The sequence below is a fragment of the Rhamphochromis sp. 'chilingali' genome (assembly GCF_963969265.1).
Source record: "Rhamphochromis sp. 'chilingali' genome assembly, chromosome: 6".
In the NCBI taxonomy this organism is placed as follows: Eukaryota; Metazoa; Chordata; class Actinopteri; order Cichliformes; family Cichlidae; genus Rhamphochromis; species Rhamphochromis sp. 'chilingali'.
The window spans coordinates 17,034,919-17,054,463 of record NC_137933.1 but is presented as its reverse complement, the minus strand read 5'-3'; the positions used below and the strand labels follow the sequence as shown (position 1 = coordinate 17,054,463).

At 37.7% G+C, this 19,545-nt stretch overlaps 1 protein-coding gene across 1 annotated transcript in view; it reads right to left on the bottom strand.

Moving 5' to 3' along the window:
* LOC308398933 (protein diaphanous homolog 3-like) overlaps positions 1-19,545 on the bottom strand; it is a 165,905-nt gene that overhangs the window by 120,966 nt on the left and 25,394 nt on the right. Inside the window, exons 11-18 of the mRNA XM_080885827.1 lie at positions 17,304-17,414; positions 16,707-16,833; positions 16,340-16,448; positions 10,672-10,790; positions 10,501-10,565; positions 10,013-10,117; positions 8,332-8,649; positions 6,745-6,859 (exon numbers count right to left, since the gene is read on the bottom strand). Coding sequence (XP_080741953.1) covers positions 6,745-6,859; positions 8,332-8,649; positions 10,013-10,117; positions 10,501-10,565; positions 10,672-10,790; positions 16,340-16,448; positions 16,707-16,833; positions 17,304-17,414 — 1,069 coding nt within the window. The remainder of the gene's footprint in view (positions 1-6,744; positions 6,860-8,331; positions 8,650-10,012; positions 10,118-10,500; positions 10,566-10,671; positions 10,791-16,339; positions 16,449-16,706; positions 16,834-17,303; positions 17,415-19,545) is intronic.

The following is a 19,545-nucleotide window of genomic DNA, read 5'->3' as shown; positions in this document are numbered from 1 at the left end:
ATAAACTACAAAATAAACAATAAATAAAAAAATACCGGTACCCATCCCTACTCTCCAGCCACTCTGTGCTGGGGGAGATTTTATTGCAGAAACATCCTATCTGAAAGATCTGTTTCTTGTGACGTTGCTTCCTGCTTTTATGACCCTTTTGGTCAGCAGGAGGACACACACACACACACACACACACACACACACAGTGCCTTGTCTTTGTAGCCAAGGGGGGTTTTACCGAGGAGGTGCTGTGTTGTGTTTTGTGTGAACTGTAACAGTTTGTCAATAAATAGCTGCGAGGGAAGCTGCTCTTTGAAGGATTTTGGGCTGGAGACAGTTTAGGAGCGCGAGCTCCAAGAGCTGGTTTTTGACCAAAAACTTCCCTTGCTAGCAAGTAAAAGATGTTAGTCTTGTTTTTGTCGTTAACAAGAATAAGTCTCTAAACTAGCGGGGCTTGAGGAAACACAGACCCAACAGTGTGGGTGACAGGAATTGTCTTAGAAAACTACTTAGAGGAATAAACATCACCAAAAAAAAAAAAAAAAAAAGTTTCAAGAAATATGAATCCATATTTAATGAGGCAAACTGAGTGAATACTGTTTCACATTGTGTCCCGTTTAATGTTTAATGCTGATCCAGATGCTGCTGCTCTTAAGTGAGATGAAACATGATGCTACACGGCTGTGTTAATAAGAAAACAAACCCACAAGCACGTACACACGTAAGTTCACTTGATGACCCGCGCTAGTGGTAGCAGCTGGGTCCGATTGCACAACCTACCAGTCATCCTGCTCTTACAACCTCCACTGGGACTGGAAAAAACCGTGAGGAGAACAACCTTTCAAATGATGTGAAAGACAAATGTTTCTTTCTCACCAAATCTAAAATGCATTACCCGTTAACAGTAACAAACCAAGCAGTTGGAACGGCACAGAGCTGAACCGCTTTTGCGTGCCTGCCCATAAGATGAGGCATGTATTTCATGAAAGCTGGAAAATAAAATTCTGTGAAAATGTGCAGACGTAAGGTCATTAACCTAACAGGAAAGTACAATGTCTTCAGGTGAACATCCCTCCTTTGCCATCCCCAAAGAACACCTGTTTGACTGTCTGTCTACTTGTTTGCCCTTTAGATCTGCCTCCATTATTCAACACTTTGACTATAGGGAGCTAGGGTTGCATTGGTGTGTAAGGGAGGGAGAAGGGGGCACTGTGCCTTGAGAGGAACGCCATAGAGTTGTGACAGGTAGATAACACCTGGATGAATAATTCAAATTGGCGTAAGCTAGCTGAAGCAGTGACAAGACAAGAAAGAAAACACAAGACGTGAATAAATCATCAGTGAAGGGACTAATAAATGAAACACCGGGGAGGGATAACATCTCTTCCTACCTCCTACTCAAGCTTTAATCATTCCAACAACCTTGTACATGAATATTCCAGATATAACCAGCTACACTAATGTCTTAGGCAGTAAGAGTATGGTGTTTTATTATGCAATATCACCACTAAAATAGTCACCAAAATACAAAACAGTCTGATTCCACAAGGAGTGCTAGTACTGAAACTACTACTTTTAAAAAAAAAGAAAAAGAAAAAAGTCACTGCACAAGCAGTCTATTTAAATAGAGGAAAGAATCATTTCTGTAAAACCAGTAATACTGTGATAATAATATTATTTTGATATTTCCCCAGCACATTAAAGTACTTTCTCAGGGATAGGACTGGCTAAACAAACGATCCATACGTGTGAGTTGGTATGACAACTCACACGTATGGAGTATGTAACTGTTTCAGGGGTCAGTGGCTTGAAGCTACCATTTATGGGAATTTGCCTAAGTCAGAATCCAGCTTTCATGTGTTAGCACTGGTGCTTCAGTTGGTCTAAATTAGGGGTGGGTTTTTATAATCGATTCATCGATTAAAATCGATTCTGGCTTGGATAACGTAAAATCGATTCATTAAAATCCTGAATCGATTTTTTTAATATAAATTTATTTTGCCCGAAATGCCAGAATCTCTGGTGACATCTCACAAAATTTCAAGAACCACCAAACAGTTAAGACAGTAAATGAGAGCAGGTACACGGATTTTGCACATAGACTTAAACACCGCGGATCAGAATCAGTTAGATGTCGCCTTTCTCACAGTCGGGGCTGAAAGCCGACAGCTTGCTGATTCTGATCTGTCGGCGGGTCCGCGCTTTGTGTTCACGCCCTTTATGAGCCGATTCTAAAGCTGTTAGTTTGATCTCTCTCCAAACAGTATTGACCGAACCAGCAGCAAAAGAAGATCCAAACGCTTCACATAAACATCGTCATGAATTCACTCTGACTTTTACTGTTTTGCTTCCACCGCGATGCACAGCTCTCGCTCTCTCTGTACTTCAAGAACAGTTTCCCTTTCTTCATTAATCTCTTGCTTGTTACGCACAAATCTACTGTTGTTTACAGGCTGTCGGCTGCTGTTTTTTTCCCTTTTACATTCTTCCGAAAAGAAAACCTCATTTCTGCTGTTCAATACTGAACAAATTTAAACTTTTTAAAATTATTCAAAATGCAAAACACTTAACCGTGTCTCTAATAAAACCGCTGTAACTTCAGAGGTAATGTTCATATGTTGATTAATGGTTTTCTTTCGTTTTTGATGTACTGCAGAATATTTTTATAAAATCCCAGGCCAGGAAAATCACCTTCATGTTTTTCTGTGTTTTATCTTCAGCTACTTTGACACAAAGGCATCTGCTGTGACGCTTACACCTGTGATAAAGTCTTGTGTGTGTCAGCTTCCTTTTTGATACAAAAATATGTAAATGTACTGATCTGAATTATAATATTTCTGACTGTCAAAATTTCCCAGATTTGAATCGAATCGAATTAAATCGAATCGTGGATCGAATCGATTCGGGACCTTGTGAATCGGAATTGAATCGATTCTAGAAATCAGTGACGATACCCAGCCCTAGTCTAAATCTCCATGGAAGCAATTTTGCAATGAAGGACATAAAACAACAAATAATGTCCCAAGAGTTTAATCGACTTCCAGGCAAGAGATTGAAGCAACTAACAACAGCTATCCCCGATAAGACATGGTAGTAAATACATTAGAGGGTTACCTAGGCAACGAGTGTCCAGAAAGCCCGCCAGTGACCATGAATGGGTTCCAATGTGGCCGAAGATTCAGATAGTGGGCTCCACCTGGTGCATAAAGCTGTTCATGACCAGGCCGAGGTCAGACTATAGTCAGCCCTCTATTTTCTTTTTATTTTATATTTACTAATTACAGAGATGGGCAGTAACGCAACTGTAATCTGTTTACTTTTTTCAAGTAACGAGTAAAGTAAGGGATTACTATTGCAAAAACGGTAATTAGATTACTGTTACTTTGCCGTAGGAACGCTGCGTTACTGCGTTACTAAAACCGAGATTTTTTTGCGAGAATGTCTCATGACAGTGACGTAAACGAGTGTGACGTTCGTGACAACAGCTGTCTGCAGATCAACAATGGATCATATATCGAGTGCGCAGTGTTGGGGAGTAACGGAATACATGTACCGCCGTTACGTATTTAAAATACAAAATATGAGTAACTGTATTCCGTTACAGTTACCTTTTAAAAAGGTGGTATTCAGAATACAGTTACTTTGTTGAAATAAATGGATTACACTGCGGTACTTTCCTGTTTCATATTGTCGCGGGTCAGGACTGTTTGGGTTTTGTTTGACAGCTATGTTCTGTTGTTCCAGGCGGCAGCGTTACGGTTGCCATGGTTACAGGGCGACGCTCTCTCTCTCTGCGACTGCGTGTTTCCTGGGTGAGAGAGCGCCTTTTCGTTGTTGTTGTTGTTGTTGTGCTAAGCTAACAGGCAGAATGCTACGAGCATAGCTCTAAAGAATGTAGCCTCATGGGCAGTGTAGTCCGTGCTGCAGGGAGAATGGACTGCCATACACGTTATGTGTCTGTGAGCGCGAGGAGGGAGAAAAAGGGGAGTGGAAAGGTACGGGTTGTCATCGAGGAAAAACGGGAGCTGGAAGCATGTAAATATAATAATAACCACTTCAGCCAAGAAGAGTGCCTGACGAGCCCAGTTGTAAGTAAGCTATTAAGACTCGACTGTACACCGTGTTCGTGTTTTCCTCCGAAAACAATAAGTTCCGTTGGAGCAGTCTTTCAACCCCTCTCTCTGTCTCTCACAAGAAAAGTTGACCCAGACAACAAAGTAAAGCTATTTTTCGGCTACGAGCCGACAGGGACCCCGCCGTATTAGTCAGAGGTCCCTTTACTACAGTTCGGAGTCGCGGACCTTCAGTAATAGTAATAAATCACACAGCAATAGTACATTCACGTAGTTGTAAAAAGCATGATAATATATTAAGTAATCCAAAGTATTCAGAATACGTTACTCTCATTGAGTAACGTAACGGAATACGTTACAGAATACATTTTGGGGCATGTATTCTGTATTCTGTAACGGAATACATTTTAAAAGTAACCTTCCCAACACTGCGAGTGCGGGAGAGAGTATGAGCGTGCAGCGTTTAAAGCGTGGAAGTACTGACCTTACTTTGAGTTTGGTTCCATAAAGAGTGACAAAAACATTAGTGTCCCTTGTGCGTTGGAAGAAAACTTCTTTTTATACCGAACACATAATTTAATTTTTGCTTGATGCATAAAGTTAAAAGCTTAAAACTAATAAAACAAGTTTTAAATAGAGACTTTTCCATTTGATTACATTTTGTATGATGGATTATGCAGAAAAAGTAGAATTGGGCTGAAAGATCTATCGCTTTATCACCTATTCAGGTTGTAAATCGTGTTTTTAAAAAGTAACTAAGTAACTAAGTAATTAATTACTTTAGAAAATAAGTAATCAGTAAAGTAACGGGATTACTTTTTGGGGGAAGTAATCAGTAATTAGTTACTGATTACTTTTTTCAAGTAACTTGACCAACACTGACTAATTATTAATTAATTTTTGTTGTTTAACCATTTATAGTTTCTGTTGCTTTTCAGCTAAATTATTCTGTATCTAAAAAAAGACCATTTCTTTTAAGGTTCATTGATTGCACGATGCTTATAAACCCAGAGTAATACTGCTGAAGTATCTTAATTAAGACAATTATTAATTATTACTTTTACCATCCAGCTGAGACAAGAAGGCTGAAGAAAAAGTGAAGTAGAAAGTTTAAAGCAGTGCTGAACACAAACTAATGAACACAACTGTCTAGACGAGTGAACTGAATGGACGAGTGCGGAAAATTTCTAAAAAAAAAAAAAAAAAAAGTCAAAGAAAACAAAGAAATATTATGTAATAATAAGTTAAATAATGTATTACACACAAATGCTTAACTGTGTGAAAACATCTGTTTATGAAGGATGTCCCACGTAAAAGATTAAAAATGGTTCATAATAATTTAGTGATAAAATGTCATATTTCAACTGTGGTAATTTATGTTAAAAAAAAAAAAAGAGTCATTTAATTAAAAATATATTCTATACAATCAGCATTAGTTTTTCTGTATCTTATTTTGAAGGAGTAATATGTGTTCGCAATGCATTGTGGGAAGCAGAAGCTATAGTCAGTTGGGAAAAAAATACATGGTACAGAAAACCTGGCTGTGTTTAAACTTCATCTCCTGTGGCCTGAATCTTTATATTAGGGCTGCACGATTTTGCATAAAATGAGAATCACGAATTTTTGGCTTAGAATTGAGATCACGATTCTCTCACAATTTTCTTTTCCAATATAAATATTTATTGCACTTATTAACTGCACGTCAACTTCGTAACAGTTGAAACTGAACATAAAAACAATAAATAAACATAAAAACAATAAATGTCTCACGTTTTGTGGTTGCCGCAAAATGTTGTACTGCTTGAAATTCCGTCTCCACCGTTGCTCGACACTGCGTGTATAGAGCAGGTAGTGCAACAATAGAAAAATAGTTGCAGGACGGCACTGTGTAGCGTTTGTCTAGGGTGTTGATCATTTTCCTAAATCCCTGGTTTTGCACAGTGTTGATGGGAGCCATATCTTTGGTCAGGTGATAAGTAATAGCCTCCGTAATTTCTTTGTGCCTGCGGAAGTTCGACGGGTATAGGGAAGCGCTGTATAAGGTTCCCGTTATTGATGTTTGGGTGGTTGACCAGGACGGATTTTCTCCAGTCACTTTCTCCTCATCCCTGACGTGCTCTCCGTTGTTTTTTCCCTGCTAATTTTAGCAGCCAGCTTCTGTATCACGTGGTATAAGGCTCCGCCCTTGTCATTTATTGAGCAGGAAGAGAGAGCGCTTGTTTTCATGCAGATTACGTCCCGGATCAAAATGCAGTACAATCGTCGTCGTTGTTTTTTTTTGTTTTTGTTTTTTTTGTTTTTTTAAATCGTTGTCATTTGGAAATGAGATCGCACATAAGTATGAATCGAGATCGCGATTTTCTAACGATTAATCGTGCAGCCCTACTTTATATACACCATCGAAAGCAATGGCTTTTCACTCAGCACTTTCATCGAGTTATTCAAGCCACAATTGTAAAAGATTGTAAGCCGTCGAGAATACCGTGATAAAGGAGCAAGACGCTCAGTTTCCTGGCTCATGAAAATTGAGTTTGGCTTGCTGTTGACCTGCGTTAACATACACAGTGTATCCAACACGTAGCGATAACAGTGTAAAGGATAACCAAGCCTTCTCAGAATACAATGCACCACCTTGACAGATGGAAATTAAATAAGTGCATTAAAAAGTAGATGGTCTTACCTGTTCTCTGTGATCCAAAAGTAAGAGCAACTCTGTTGAGCAGATCTGGCTTTGCATACTGGTCCTCATCAACCCGCACCCAAAAACAGCCCTCTGACATTTCTTGGGGACGAATCTTAAAATACACAGCCATAATTTAACATCTTTAATAAACCAGTTAGGGCTTGACAGAGAAATATAAAGATTACTTAATTATTTATTAGTCATATTAAAGCCTCGAGATATAGTTTCCCATGAAGACTGACACCAAATGTTATAAATAAATAACAATAAGCACACCACCAGGTATTTGCATTACTTTCCAGATTAATATAAAGTACAGTATTCCCATTACTCAATGAAATAGTTTTCCTCCTTGGAACAATAACATAAAGTCAGCAGAACCTACAATACAGACTAAAATAAAGAAAGTCAGACAAGCAGGTAGATAAATAGATAGAAGTTGGTAAAACCTCAAGCTTAATTTTAAAAATATATTGAGGAGTCTTTAAATTGAATCCATAGTCTATCAAAGAATATTTTCAAAGTGAATACTTCCTTTAATCACCAAACACTGGTAGCACTGCTGATGTTTTGAAGAATCAACTATCTTTCACTGCATATGTTTGTAGTTATATTAAACTGATCTCGTTGTCACTGTCAGCAACTGGCTTTGAAAGGCAATTAGAGCCAAGATACAAACACTGTTGCGTGACTCAATATGCCGGACCTTACTAAAACACTTGTGAATATTAGATTAAGCAGAGTCCAATGAAACGCAACACTAACGGAAAGCTGACTTCCTCCTGTATCTATTACATGTGTAAATTGCCAGCTGTATTTTTGTATGTCCACCAAAGCCAAACCTTTCAAGTTCTTGTTATATGATGAAGAAATGAAGAATGGTCAAATTAACACCATGAAACTCTGGTGCAGATGTGGATCACCTTGTTTAAAATTGCAAGACAGGGCACTGACCTCAGCAAAGATACCCTTACTAAGTGCCACTCTATTAGGAAAGTGATAAATGAGTGTCACTGCATTAGGACTGCTGTTTGTGGGCAACAGTTGGAAGTTGAACTCTTATTAATGAGAAAGTTTTACAACAGCTTTGTCCCAAACACAGCCATATGCAAGGGTCTTCCACAGCTGCAGGACAGGTTCTCCACATGTCCTACAAGAATGTTCTCTGTAAATTTCAAACATCTGGTTTAATTTGCTGAACATCTGTACTGTTGTAAATCTGACATTAAATTATTAATCAAACCACAAACTAACATCGCTGGTGGTCTGAACTAATATTGCTTTGCGGATAACAACATCTGTATTAGTACCACAGAGGCTGCTCTGACAATAGCATCTGATCATCTGTTATTTTCAATTATTTCTGTCTTGGCACAAAGTGAGAAAGTTGTTGTTTAATTCTCAGAGAAACACCTGTACTTAGCAGGAGCTGCCAATAAACATCAGGAACGAAGTAGAGGGTCTCTACGTGGCCTAAATTTTAGTTTCTTCTTTCAAAGTTTTTGAAATACTTCATTTTTTATAATGTAACATACACTACGGTGCATTGTACCAACTGTAGTATGTTACATCTGTGAGTCTTACCTTGGACCAGTTCAGGCGCTTCATGGAGGTTTCAGGCTTGAATTCTTTCTTTGGCCTGAGGCCATAAGGCAGAGTGTGGTGGGTAGGTGAGCCTAGACCACCCCCAAATCCAAGAGGGGGTGGTGGGGGAGCACCAAATGGAGGAGGCATTCCAGGTGGTGGAGGTGGTGCAGGACAACCAGGTAACGGAGGCGGAGGGGGAGGTGGTGGTGGGACTGGCCCAAGAGATGCTGGAGCAGGAATTGGAACCCCAGATGGGATTGTTGAAGAAGATGATGCCTGTCCAGCATTGGCCGGCCCCACGGGTACAGCTCCAAACTGAAAATTCAAGCAAAATAAAATTCAGCTATAGAAGTAGAAATAAACGCACACACACACATGCACGCACAGAGCTCAGAACTGAGGCAGTTTTGAATTGAACAGTAAACTGTAGCCTGGAATTTAAAAAATTATACTTGAAATACAACATCATCAATTAAATTTCCAAAACAGGCTGAACAAGGCTGATGATACGACATCTCAATCAGCCAGTCCCAGAGTTCATAGTTTAGGGCTCCATGCTATTGCACTTAGCTTCCAACTTGAAATGTATTTTCTGCAGAATGAACGCCTTCGTATTTCATTTATTTATTTATTTTTTAAATATCACGTGGCAGTGAATTCACATGTCAAAGAAAACAAAGAAAAACGACTTATTGGAGAGACCAAAAGCAAAACAAAATGTGCTTATACACCATGTTCTGTATTCTTTCCTGTGTAATACCTCTACCTCTACCTAATACCTATGGATACCAGAGCTGTACTCTTTCAACCATTCAGTAAAGGCCAAATGCTCAGAAAGGGTCCAGATACTGTTAAGATCATACACACAATGATGTTTTTTCAAAAATACAAAAAAACAGAAATGCTATAGCTTTGTAAATTGTATCATATAGAGCAAATGGCTTATTGATCCATGCACCAGTTTTAGATTAAAGACGCCGACTAAAGGTCAGCCCTGGGCTCTTATTCTGCGTCTGCAGGGAAGAACACCTTTGCTGAATTAACAAGCACGAGTGAAAGTCTGTTTGGTGGGAGCGAGACTGATACAGGCATGGTCAAAGACAAAGAGACAAAGTATGTATGCATGCACCTGCACCGGTTAAATGTACCATCACCATTTGAACCAAGGCAGTATTTGAGTATTCATCCTGTGTTTGCTCACTCAAATTGAAAAATTATCATGGAAAAAAAAGGAAGCTCTTTTCCTCTCTCTGAGTGTGTAGTTATCTTGCAGTGCCAGGGTGTAGGAGTAACTCTCTGGAGTGTTGTGGTATGGGAAGGGGGGGCTGAAGGGGTTGTCAGAATAAATTGCTTTTAGAACAATTTCCTCTTATGGGATAGAGATCAGAGAATTAGAAATGGCCAACATGGAGGACTGGTCAGTATTCCTATTAGACTTAGTGTCAGCTAGCCAGTAGAGCAGCCTCTATGTCAAACCAAACGGCAGGCTCCAGTGAATAAAACCCCCACCCCTATGCCGCAACCCTAAATAACAAGAACATCTCACCATTGGAAAGTAAGAAAAGAAAGTTGAATTGCATTTCAATGCAATATTCAAGGGATTTTAATTAGTAATCCAATCCAACATTTTCTTACATCTCACATCCCGTTTCGAATAAAAACAAATGTACAAAAGTACCTGGGACCTGAAGGCCTGTAGCTCTGCTTGGAGTTCAGCTATTTTTTCTTCACACTTGACCAGCTGAGCTTGTGCCTCCTGTCTGCTTAGAAATTCCTCATCAAACTGAAAAAAAGAGCACCAAATATCCAGTTTATTCAACCAAGCACACATAATACTGACTTGGAATATAACTTGAAATTAGCTGATTTCAGCTAATGGTAGAAACAGATACAATTACACTGCTACATTACAATAAAACATTGTTTTAATATATCTCACTTTAAAATGAAGTTTGCGTATTTTAAGGTCAGTCTGGTCATTATTCCACAGCAAGATGTCACGGTTGCTAACTGATGTTTACAAAAACCTATATGGTTGTTATTCCTATGGCCTCATTATATTTAGATTTTTAGAAGAGTTTGTGTTTCATTAGTACCTTATTTTATACAACACATTAGTTTAAATGTCAGCATGCTATATTTTTGCTTCCTTTTGTCATTACTTGCCTTCTGTGCCAGTTCCGAAGCTTGTTGCTCATATTCATCTATTCGAGATTTATCCACGCACACCTCTGAAAAACAAAAAACAACTAGTCAGAAATTATCAGTGCTCTACTGAAAAAAATAAAGTAATTAAAAAAAAAAAAAAAAAAAAGCTATCAAAATTGTGCAACTTGCCTAATAGGTGGCTAAAGTCGACATCGAGGCGCTTGCGGTAACTGAAATCTGGGTCAGTGCCACTACGGTGGAGCACAATTTGAGAAACACATTCCTCAATTATCTTAAAGTACTGTGGCCTGCGAGCGAAGATAAATGAGACAAAAAGTATAGAGAGATAGTTAGAAACATACAACTGTCTTTGAGCCACAGGCACAGGCTTTCAAGCAATTTTAATCTTTTATTTAACCAGGCAAACCATTAAGAACAAAATGCTCTTCACAATGGTGGCCTGATAATGGCAAAGAAACCTTAGTGACAAAATTTACACTCGCTTTTCTCTGCTGTAATAAAATTAACAATTTAAGTCACTCCTGGTAGCTGCATTTAAATGACATCAAATACTATGCATGGCTATCCACTGTGTTTACGCTACGTTACCTGCAGATGACATCAGGTTGCTGCAAGGTATTCGCATACAGTTCTACAAACATTACGCAGGATATCATATTACAGGAAATCGTTTCTGTCTTCAGTCTTTTCCAACTTTCCTTATTGTAAAAATGCCGTTTCATCTTTTATTCATGACATGCTTAATGGTCTGAATAATACAATACAATTTATACCATTTATGACTCAAAGTACAGCAGACAAGTTAAATAAAATTGCCATCTCCCTCTGCAAACTTGTGGTGTCAGATGTTCATGTTGTGTGACTTTGCACCACTCACACAACAATTTGCTGGCAAAGACTTCTTTTGATTATCGCAGATGTTCAAAGCTTTAAGGCTAGCGATGCTATTAGTTGGAAATTGATTACAATTTATTAACACAAAATATAATCTCTATTTAATACTGAAATTTTATGCACTGCATTGCTACACACAAGAAACAGTGAGCAAAGACACTCTGTGCTCAAGGCCTAATGCTTTCCGCTTACTGTTGTACTTTAAATAAGGCCTGGGACTGCAAAAACACCTAATTGTATTTGTTAGTTTTAATCTGTTTAGTGTATGCAGGAAGAACATGGCTAGCAAAAAGATACGGGAAATGTGCCCGAAATCTTTTACAGTTACTGTATTATATCAGAGATAGTTTAATATACTAACAGACAGCTCTAAACTAATTAGCATATTACTGAGTTGTTTTTTCTTGTTGTTTTTCAAGTAATAGGTAAAATTTGAAAACAACTCACAAGAAAAAAAAAAAAAAAAAAATCACAACATGGTACACTTTACATGCACAAGCATATAATTACTGCAATTAACACTAATTAATGGAAATTATACATTTTTCAACTTTGAGGGGGAAAAAAATATGCACACAGATACCTTAATGCAGAGAATAACTACATAATTCCCAGTTTGGCCTCTTTTGATTTTTATTTAATAATTAAACTAATAGTGGTGTATCAGATGTCTCGCACTATATCAAATATTGAAAACCTATGCCAACAGGAAATGGAAGTACTGTAAGGAAAGAGAAAATTTATCACAATTTTATTTATTTAAAGTTCTGCCCCTCACTTTGCTTTTAGGAGGGTGGTAATGTGTTTGCTTACATACATGTGTCCATATATACCACAAATTTGGTATTCACTGAAGCAATATTTAAGCTTTCTGTAGGACAGGGAATCAACTGTGTTGATTGTGGAGACAGTAAATTACTAAAGTGAGGTAGATGCTAATGTTACACAGGTCCCTGTTACAAGACCCTTTGGGTTCCTTCAAACCTAGTGCCTTAATAAAAGCACTGTTTTGATGATAATATCAGCAAACGCTGAGTAATTGCATTTAAACTGTTTCATATGGCTCTGCTGGACACACTGATCACAAAATAACCAGGGCCAAGCCTCAATAAGCAGAAGGAAATAATATAATAACAACAGATGACATGCAACGCTGGGAGGCACAGTGCTATTGTGAGTTAAAGATAAAGTGAATGTTTGATCTGTTCATTATCTTACAATGATCCCGCTGAGAGTCCTAATCCCTTCCACACCAAATCATTAACTAATACTTTGATACTTACAAACAGTGATTAATCAGGGATATTGGTTTCCACCTCTTCCTAAAACAATGCAGAGACTGCATCTCATAATACCATGCATATGATTCGAAACATTAGCTACACAATGGAATCACTGAATCAAAAACATTAACAAAAAGAATTCCAATAACTAAAACCAGTGCAGTTCATCAGAGGGACCACATTCAGACAATGCCTAATCTGCCACTAAGGACAATCAACAATGCAAGACAAATTTCTTAAGCAAACCCAGTACACATATTTAACAGAAATACTATAAGCTAATGGAGCCTTAATCACTAAACTACAGGGAGAAATATGTTCATTCCATTAAGCTACTATTTTTAAACAGTCCTCACAATACTGATGTTAAATTATAAGATGAATTAGAGTGAATTCATGTTCTAGATAAAAACAAAATCAAAGGATAATGTATTATTTTTTTATGGTCAATTTTTAGTACTTTTTCCTGATGAATAATTTAAAACATAAGTCAATTATTATAACTGCTAGTTGTTATTAGAGATGGACCGATACGTATCGTTCCGATACTGACCTAAATTACTGGATCGGATATCGGAGAGAAATAAAAAATGTAATCCGATCCGAAGTATCACAAAATCACCTCACAAAACGCGCTGATTGGCGTAACCCAGCTCAGCGCATTGGAGCAGTATGTGTCACGTGATAGAGCGGCTGTTGTCTGCGAGACCTGTCGGCGGTCTGGTGGAGCCTTTGGAGCCTCGCTATGCTTCCAAACAGTGTCATTTCATCTCAGAGAAAACAGAGGAGTAAAGCAAGTGTGTAAGTGCATGTCTGAATGTTTGCATAGTATTTCCACGTTAAGCTTAACAACTGATATATGGAGCCACAGCTGGACTGGTCGTCGGAGTTCCATATTGATGTGAAAAGGAAGAGACTTGTTCCATACTTCAGGTAGAATAAAAAAAACCCAAAAACAAACAAAAACAAAAATACAAAGCTGGAGTTATTCTGTCTTTGCTACAAAGCTGACTCTTCTCTCATTCTCTCCCCTCCCTCCCCCTTTGCTACTTCAATCATGAAACTGATCAATGACCAGCTGATCGTTTTTTCTGCCGCAAGTCCCGTCTTTCTTGTTTGTTTATCGCCCACTTTGCGCCAGAAAGAGGAGACCAGCAGATAAACAACAGCAGCACGTTTAAGCTTGATAAGCTGTTGTTAGAATTGATTTAATATTAATTTTTAGTTTCAGCTGATGTTTGCTGGAGCCACGACTGTAAAAGCTGCTGGTCATGATATCCGTTTGGATATGTGGTAAGAGGGAAACATGAAAATGAATCCAGGAGATGTCCTTACTGAATCATCAGAGCTGAATAATGATGGAGAAACAGGATTACATTTTAAGTGACATGAATGAGTTGAAGAGAAGTTATGAACTGTTTCTGAGAGACAAATAACACCAGGATCCTTTTTTTTTTTTTACGTAGCTGACGGCTGGTAATTGTGCAGGGGCAGGTCTAGCAAAGTTTTGCCAGGGGGCCAGGTAGGACATTAGCAGGGAAAAGGGGGGCACAAAAAATACTTTTCTTTGATATTTCATTTAAAATGACTAACTTGTTGATTGCGTCGATTAAGCATCACGAGGCGGGGGTGGTTCCCCTTTTTTTTTTTTTTTTTTTGTGGGAGTTGGCAATCCTATTAGTTAGGTTGTTTAATATTTCTGCTAGGTACACTTTAAAATACCAGAATAGGGAGGATGGTGTAGGTTTAAGTTTGTTAGATTGATCAGTGTAGCTGAACTATAAAATATTTTGGGTGCAGTGTATTTTTTGCATACAGGTATAACAGAATAGCTTTACTGTTTTGTTTTTTAAAAATTGAGCATGAATTATACAAATTGCAGCAAGATATTTATAAAAAAAAACAGTTTTATTGATTAAAAAAAACACACACTATATCGGATTCATATCGGTATCGGCAGATATCCAAATTTATGATATCAGTATCGGTATCGGACATAAAAAAGTGGTATCGTGCTATCTCTAGTTGTTATGTGTAATGTTCTGCCTTTATATTAAATTAGAGAATAGAAGCTGAAGTTGCATATCTCAGACTACCACTAGAAGGACCCCACGCACCACCAGTGGTACGCATACCACAGTTTGAGAATGACTGTTCTTGATAAGATAGCTGATCTCACGGTATAGCTGACATCAATTGGATATCTTTTCTTATTGTAATCACTGAAAATTTAAGTAAACAGAGCCTGTCCTGGATGTATCATGGCTGAACAGTTTAAATTAAACTCAAATTAAACTCTAGAGTTTAACCCCTTCAAAAACAAATAAAAACAAAATAAGAAATCAGAGCTAGCATTTTCAAATCATCTAAATCTCATAGGTTTGGGGTTTTTTTTGTTTTTTTTTTTATAATGCAAATACAGTATGTCCCATATTATTATTATTTGTCTGAAAAAATCCTTTAAAAAAAAAAAACAACAACAACAACAACACAAAAAAAGTTGGGCCTGGGAAAGTTGCCTAGTTTAAAAACCCATGCTAACATACCTGGCTAAACATTTCCCAGCTCATTAGATTCAGTGGGGATAAAAACATCCTACAGAAACGCAGCTTTTCAAAAGCAGGGATGGGCAAGAGTTCAACACTCAGTGAAAGACTGTGCGGGCAGCTAGTTAAACAACAGAACAGTACTTCTCAAACTATCAATTGAAAGACATTGGGGGCCTCATTCTCTCAGTTCCAGTTTGTGATGCACTGTCTATGTACAACTCTAAATGTTATATATAGTGATTTACAAATCATTGAATTTAGGTTTTCTCCTCTCTTCTTACCATTTTTTTTAAGATGGCTTCAAAAATTGTGTACTCTAGACAGTTACATCCCTGCAACAGGGAGCAACAGTGTATGTTTTTAAATGTATGAAATATTTGTGAATGGTTAATGATGTTTAGCAAAGTGAGGGCAGTCACAGAAGCACCAGTGCTTAAATAAAAAAAATGTATATATTAAAAATAATAATAATCAGACAGAGCTAGAGAAGAGCACCAAAAAGGTGTTGTTTTTTGGCAGGTGATGCATTTTGTATTCTTCAGACTAAAGCTCCATCTTTTGATCAAGCCAAGTCACACCCAACAGCAAGAGAACCAACATAAAATAAGCCTTTGAAAAGCACCATTAATAGGAGATGAGAAATGCTCTGTAGCAATGGCTTCTGTAGATGGCTTAGAGATGAAAGAGAAAGCATTCTCTTTGTTAACCAATGTCATTGAGAGGGTTCAAGGCGGCAAGAGCTAGACCTCCACATAAGCTCTTCAACAGTGTACATCATTAACAATGTTCAAAACTGCTTAGACCCTGAGATGTGTGTGCATTTAGGTAAAATGTGACATGAAAATGCAGTCAGAATACAGTCTAGAGACTGTAAATTACATTACTATACTCTGCTATTTTTAAGAAAACGAATAAGGCAAACCAATAAACCTGATTAGTGAACAAATACATATGAATAAAAACTACTAAAGGAAAATTATAAGTATACAAGTAAACATGTAGTCTAAATAAGGAAACATTTAGCTGATTCATTTAACTGACAAGTAAAGCATTACTCGATTCATTAAACTGTGTGTGTGTGTGTGCGCGTGTGTTTGTGTTGATTTTTACCTGATCAAGTGGTCATTTCGTATAAGCACGAGGTGCTGCAGTATAGAGAGGAAATATGGCTCTGCACTGCTGTCCTTTACCATGCTCTGCACAATACTGAATATATCACCTGCATCAGTGCAGCGAGTCAAGGATTTGTATTTCAATGTCAACAGTGCAATTTCACGTAAAAAAGAAGGTAATGACACAAAAGTAAATGTAAGAAAAATGTGTTTTGACTCTAATTTACACTTTTGTTTGCATAATGTCAGAAATAATTTACCTTAACTGGATCCCATGAATGTCTCATAAGAAAATTAGGCACAATTACAAGACACAAACACTGAATCATAAATCCAAATTGCATGTACCTTTTTATAATAAAGACAAGGATATTCAAGCTCACTCTTAATGTCTTCCAGTCTGTGAGAGAACTCCATCATGTCCTCTTCTTTGTGCTCCTCAAATACCTTGAGCTGAATGTCAAGGGCCTCATTCCTGATGACTAGCAGTTGCTACATAAGGATCAAGGTGCAAAAAGAAGGTGCATAAAGAATTATGCAAAATTAAATAGTGAGGAAAGCTCAAGATCCTTTATTAAACTCAAGTAAAGACGAGGAGCTCATCCTAACTGTGATTATTTACAGGTGTGGGCACCAGCGTTTTACTTTCATTTATTATTTTCTCATTTTGCTGGCAACAACAACACTGCTTACAAAAGTTAAACATGTTAGCTAGATGGTATAAAAGCCAGAAGGAAGATTATTAGCCGAGACACTAGAAACTTTATTGGTTTCTGGCTGTCGCACAGACAGAGGACGTGCAAACTCTCCTCTGTGTTTCATGAATTATTTGCTGGAGTAAAACGACGATATTTCACTGAAGTGGACAACTCATTTTAATATTAATGCAAGGTGAGTCTGAGTTTATATTGTGTTCGTCTGTGTGTGTGCGCGTTTGTGTGTGGTGGTTATGTTTTGCTTACCGGCAATATCTCTTTCAGGCCACAGCGCATAAATTCATTTCTAATGTGCAGCCTGAAGTCCAGCTCATCAGGGGATGTTACTAGTGCATTGATGAGCTGCATGCATGCCACCTGCAACATGGGGGTACACAGAACAAAGAGAGTGTGAGAGAAGGGAAGAGAGCAGAATGAGAGAAAGAACCAAAGAAAGAGATGATGGACTTTTTTCCAGAAGATGATGAAAAGCGTGCTGGCATGCATTCTAAATGAGCCATGTCCCTTGGAAGCAAAGGACCATAACTAATGCATGTCTATTTTCTCCAGTCACCAACTGGGGGTGGGGGCTGATTTTAATATTAATGTAACAACTGCAGCCCCATATACACACATACACACACAACTAACCAACTGTCAATTTAAGGGCAAACTTTCTGTTTTGAAAGCAGTTTTTCACTCCCCTCTGAGTTTGGTTTATTACGCAGGGACAGCTACATTGTGTGACTCTTCAACTACCCAGGCAAAGATAAACAGAAAAATCAATTATTGACCAGTAAGGCAATCCATTCATGTGTGAAAAGACAATATGGCAATGCTAGATATTCAGGTGATGTTTAATTTGATGGCACACTCTCATCTTTGGTACTCCAGTTTACTAATACCTGTCACCAAAGAGCCTCTTTAATATTGTAACGCTACTGATGTTACAAAGTATCACAGCACCTTTGTATTGCCTGCCAATAAGTCACCAACGCCATCACAGGTCCCCACCCACACTCAGTGCCAGATTTGGCTTTGTGGATTTTAGTAAAGTTCAAGCTGAAGGGTCATCTTTTGACATAGCACAAGCTGCATATGGTACTTACAGAATGCTATTTCCAAGGAGCATAACAAATACAGCAGGAGCTCCGGAAAAAGTGTATCACTGCACAAAGCGATGAAGGGCCTAGTGGTTAAAATTAAATCATGTAGTTTTTACTCTAAATGGGAAGTCATGGAACTCTTATCACACCTTCAGCTTTATATTTGAGATAACAAATAAGACAAATATGAAGACATTGAGATAGGAGTATTAAGAGACAATACTGGTATCCTCAATTTTAGTATTTATGGTTTAAAAAACGTTCCCTAGGCTGACACTATGAATAAAAGTACCGAAATAGAACAGAAAGCCTGTAGCCACACATTTCAATGCTTAGGATAAAAGTGTCTATGCTTTAATAATGCATGGGGTTAAAGGGGATTTGTGCTGTCTATTAGACAGTCGAGGTAATAACAAAGCATCAATAAAACACAACAAAGTACAAAGGGCAATGTTTGTTTGGCCACAGATGAGTTCTGTGTATTTAATATCCTCGTGTAAAGTAAATTCTACCTTCTAGTGCACTGGAAAAAAATCCTGGTTGTTATTTTTCCCCACTTCCTTTCTATAAATACCTCATTTTAAATTCCAGTGTCTCCCCTTCCCTCACCAACTATTGATTTTTTTTTTCTTTCGGTGAGAACTGGTCAAAGATAATTATACAGTAAACTGAATGTGAATGCTATTTGGTACCTATCACAAGGTACTACAAACAAAAACCAAATTCTTATTCCAATAATATGGAAAAGATGATTTAAGCTTCATTATGTGTGCCTCAATTATTGCTCATGTTATGGGGAGCTCTGTTTAACAGTCACACTATATAAATGTTTTAAAGGGACAAGAAGTTTCCATAATTTATATGATTACATTTTAACATGCAAACCTGCACTGTTTGAAACAGTATATATGCAATGTTTAAGTGTGCTTGGAGAGTAAAGATCCAAACAATTTTATCTAAATGGAGAATGTGTAGAGGGAATACACACAAGAATAAAATGGCCCGTTTTTTATGTTCGTCTTTTTGTTTAAGGCAGAACATGAAAAGGGACTTGTATATTGATTAAATGAGCATGTTCTTCTACTGCTTGCTTTTATGTTTCTTGTTAACTTGTTAACTGGTATAGGGACTGTTCCTTACTTAGTCTGCCCAGCTGTCTGTAGATTTTAAGCTGATATTTATTCAAAACAAATGGTGCAGATGAATTTGTGGGTCGAATTTTAATTTCTGACATGTCTGGTCTGAAAGCGATCATTAAAAAGTGACATCTGTACTTAACTGAAGCATCTGGCACCAGTGTTGGTCAAGTTACTTGAAAAAAAAGTAATCAGTAACTAATTACTGATTACTTCCCCAAAAAAGTAATCCCGTTACTTTACTGATTACTTATTTTCAAAAGTAAT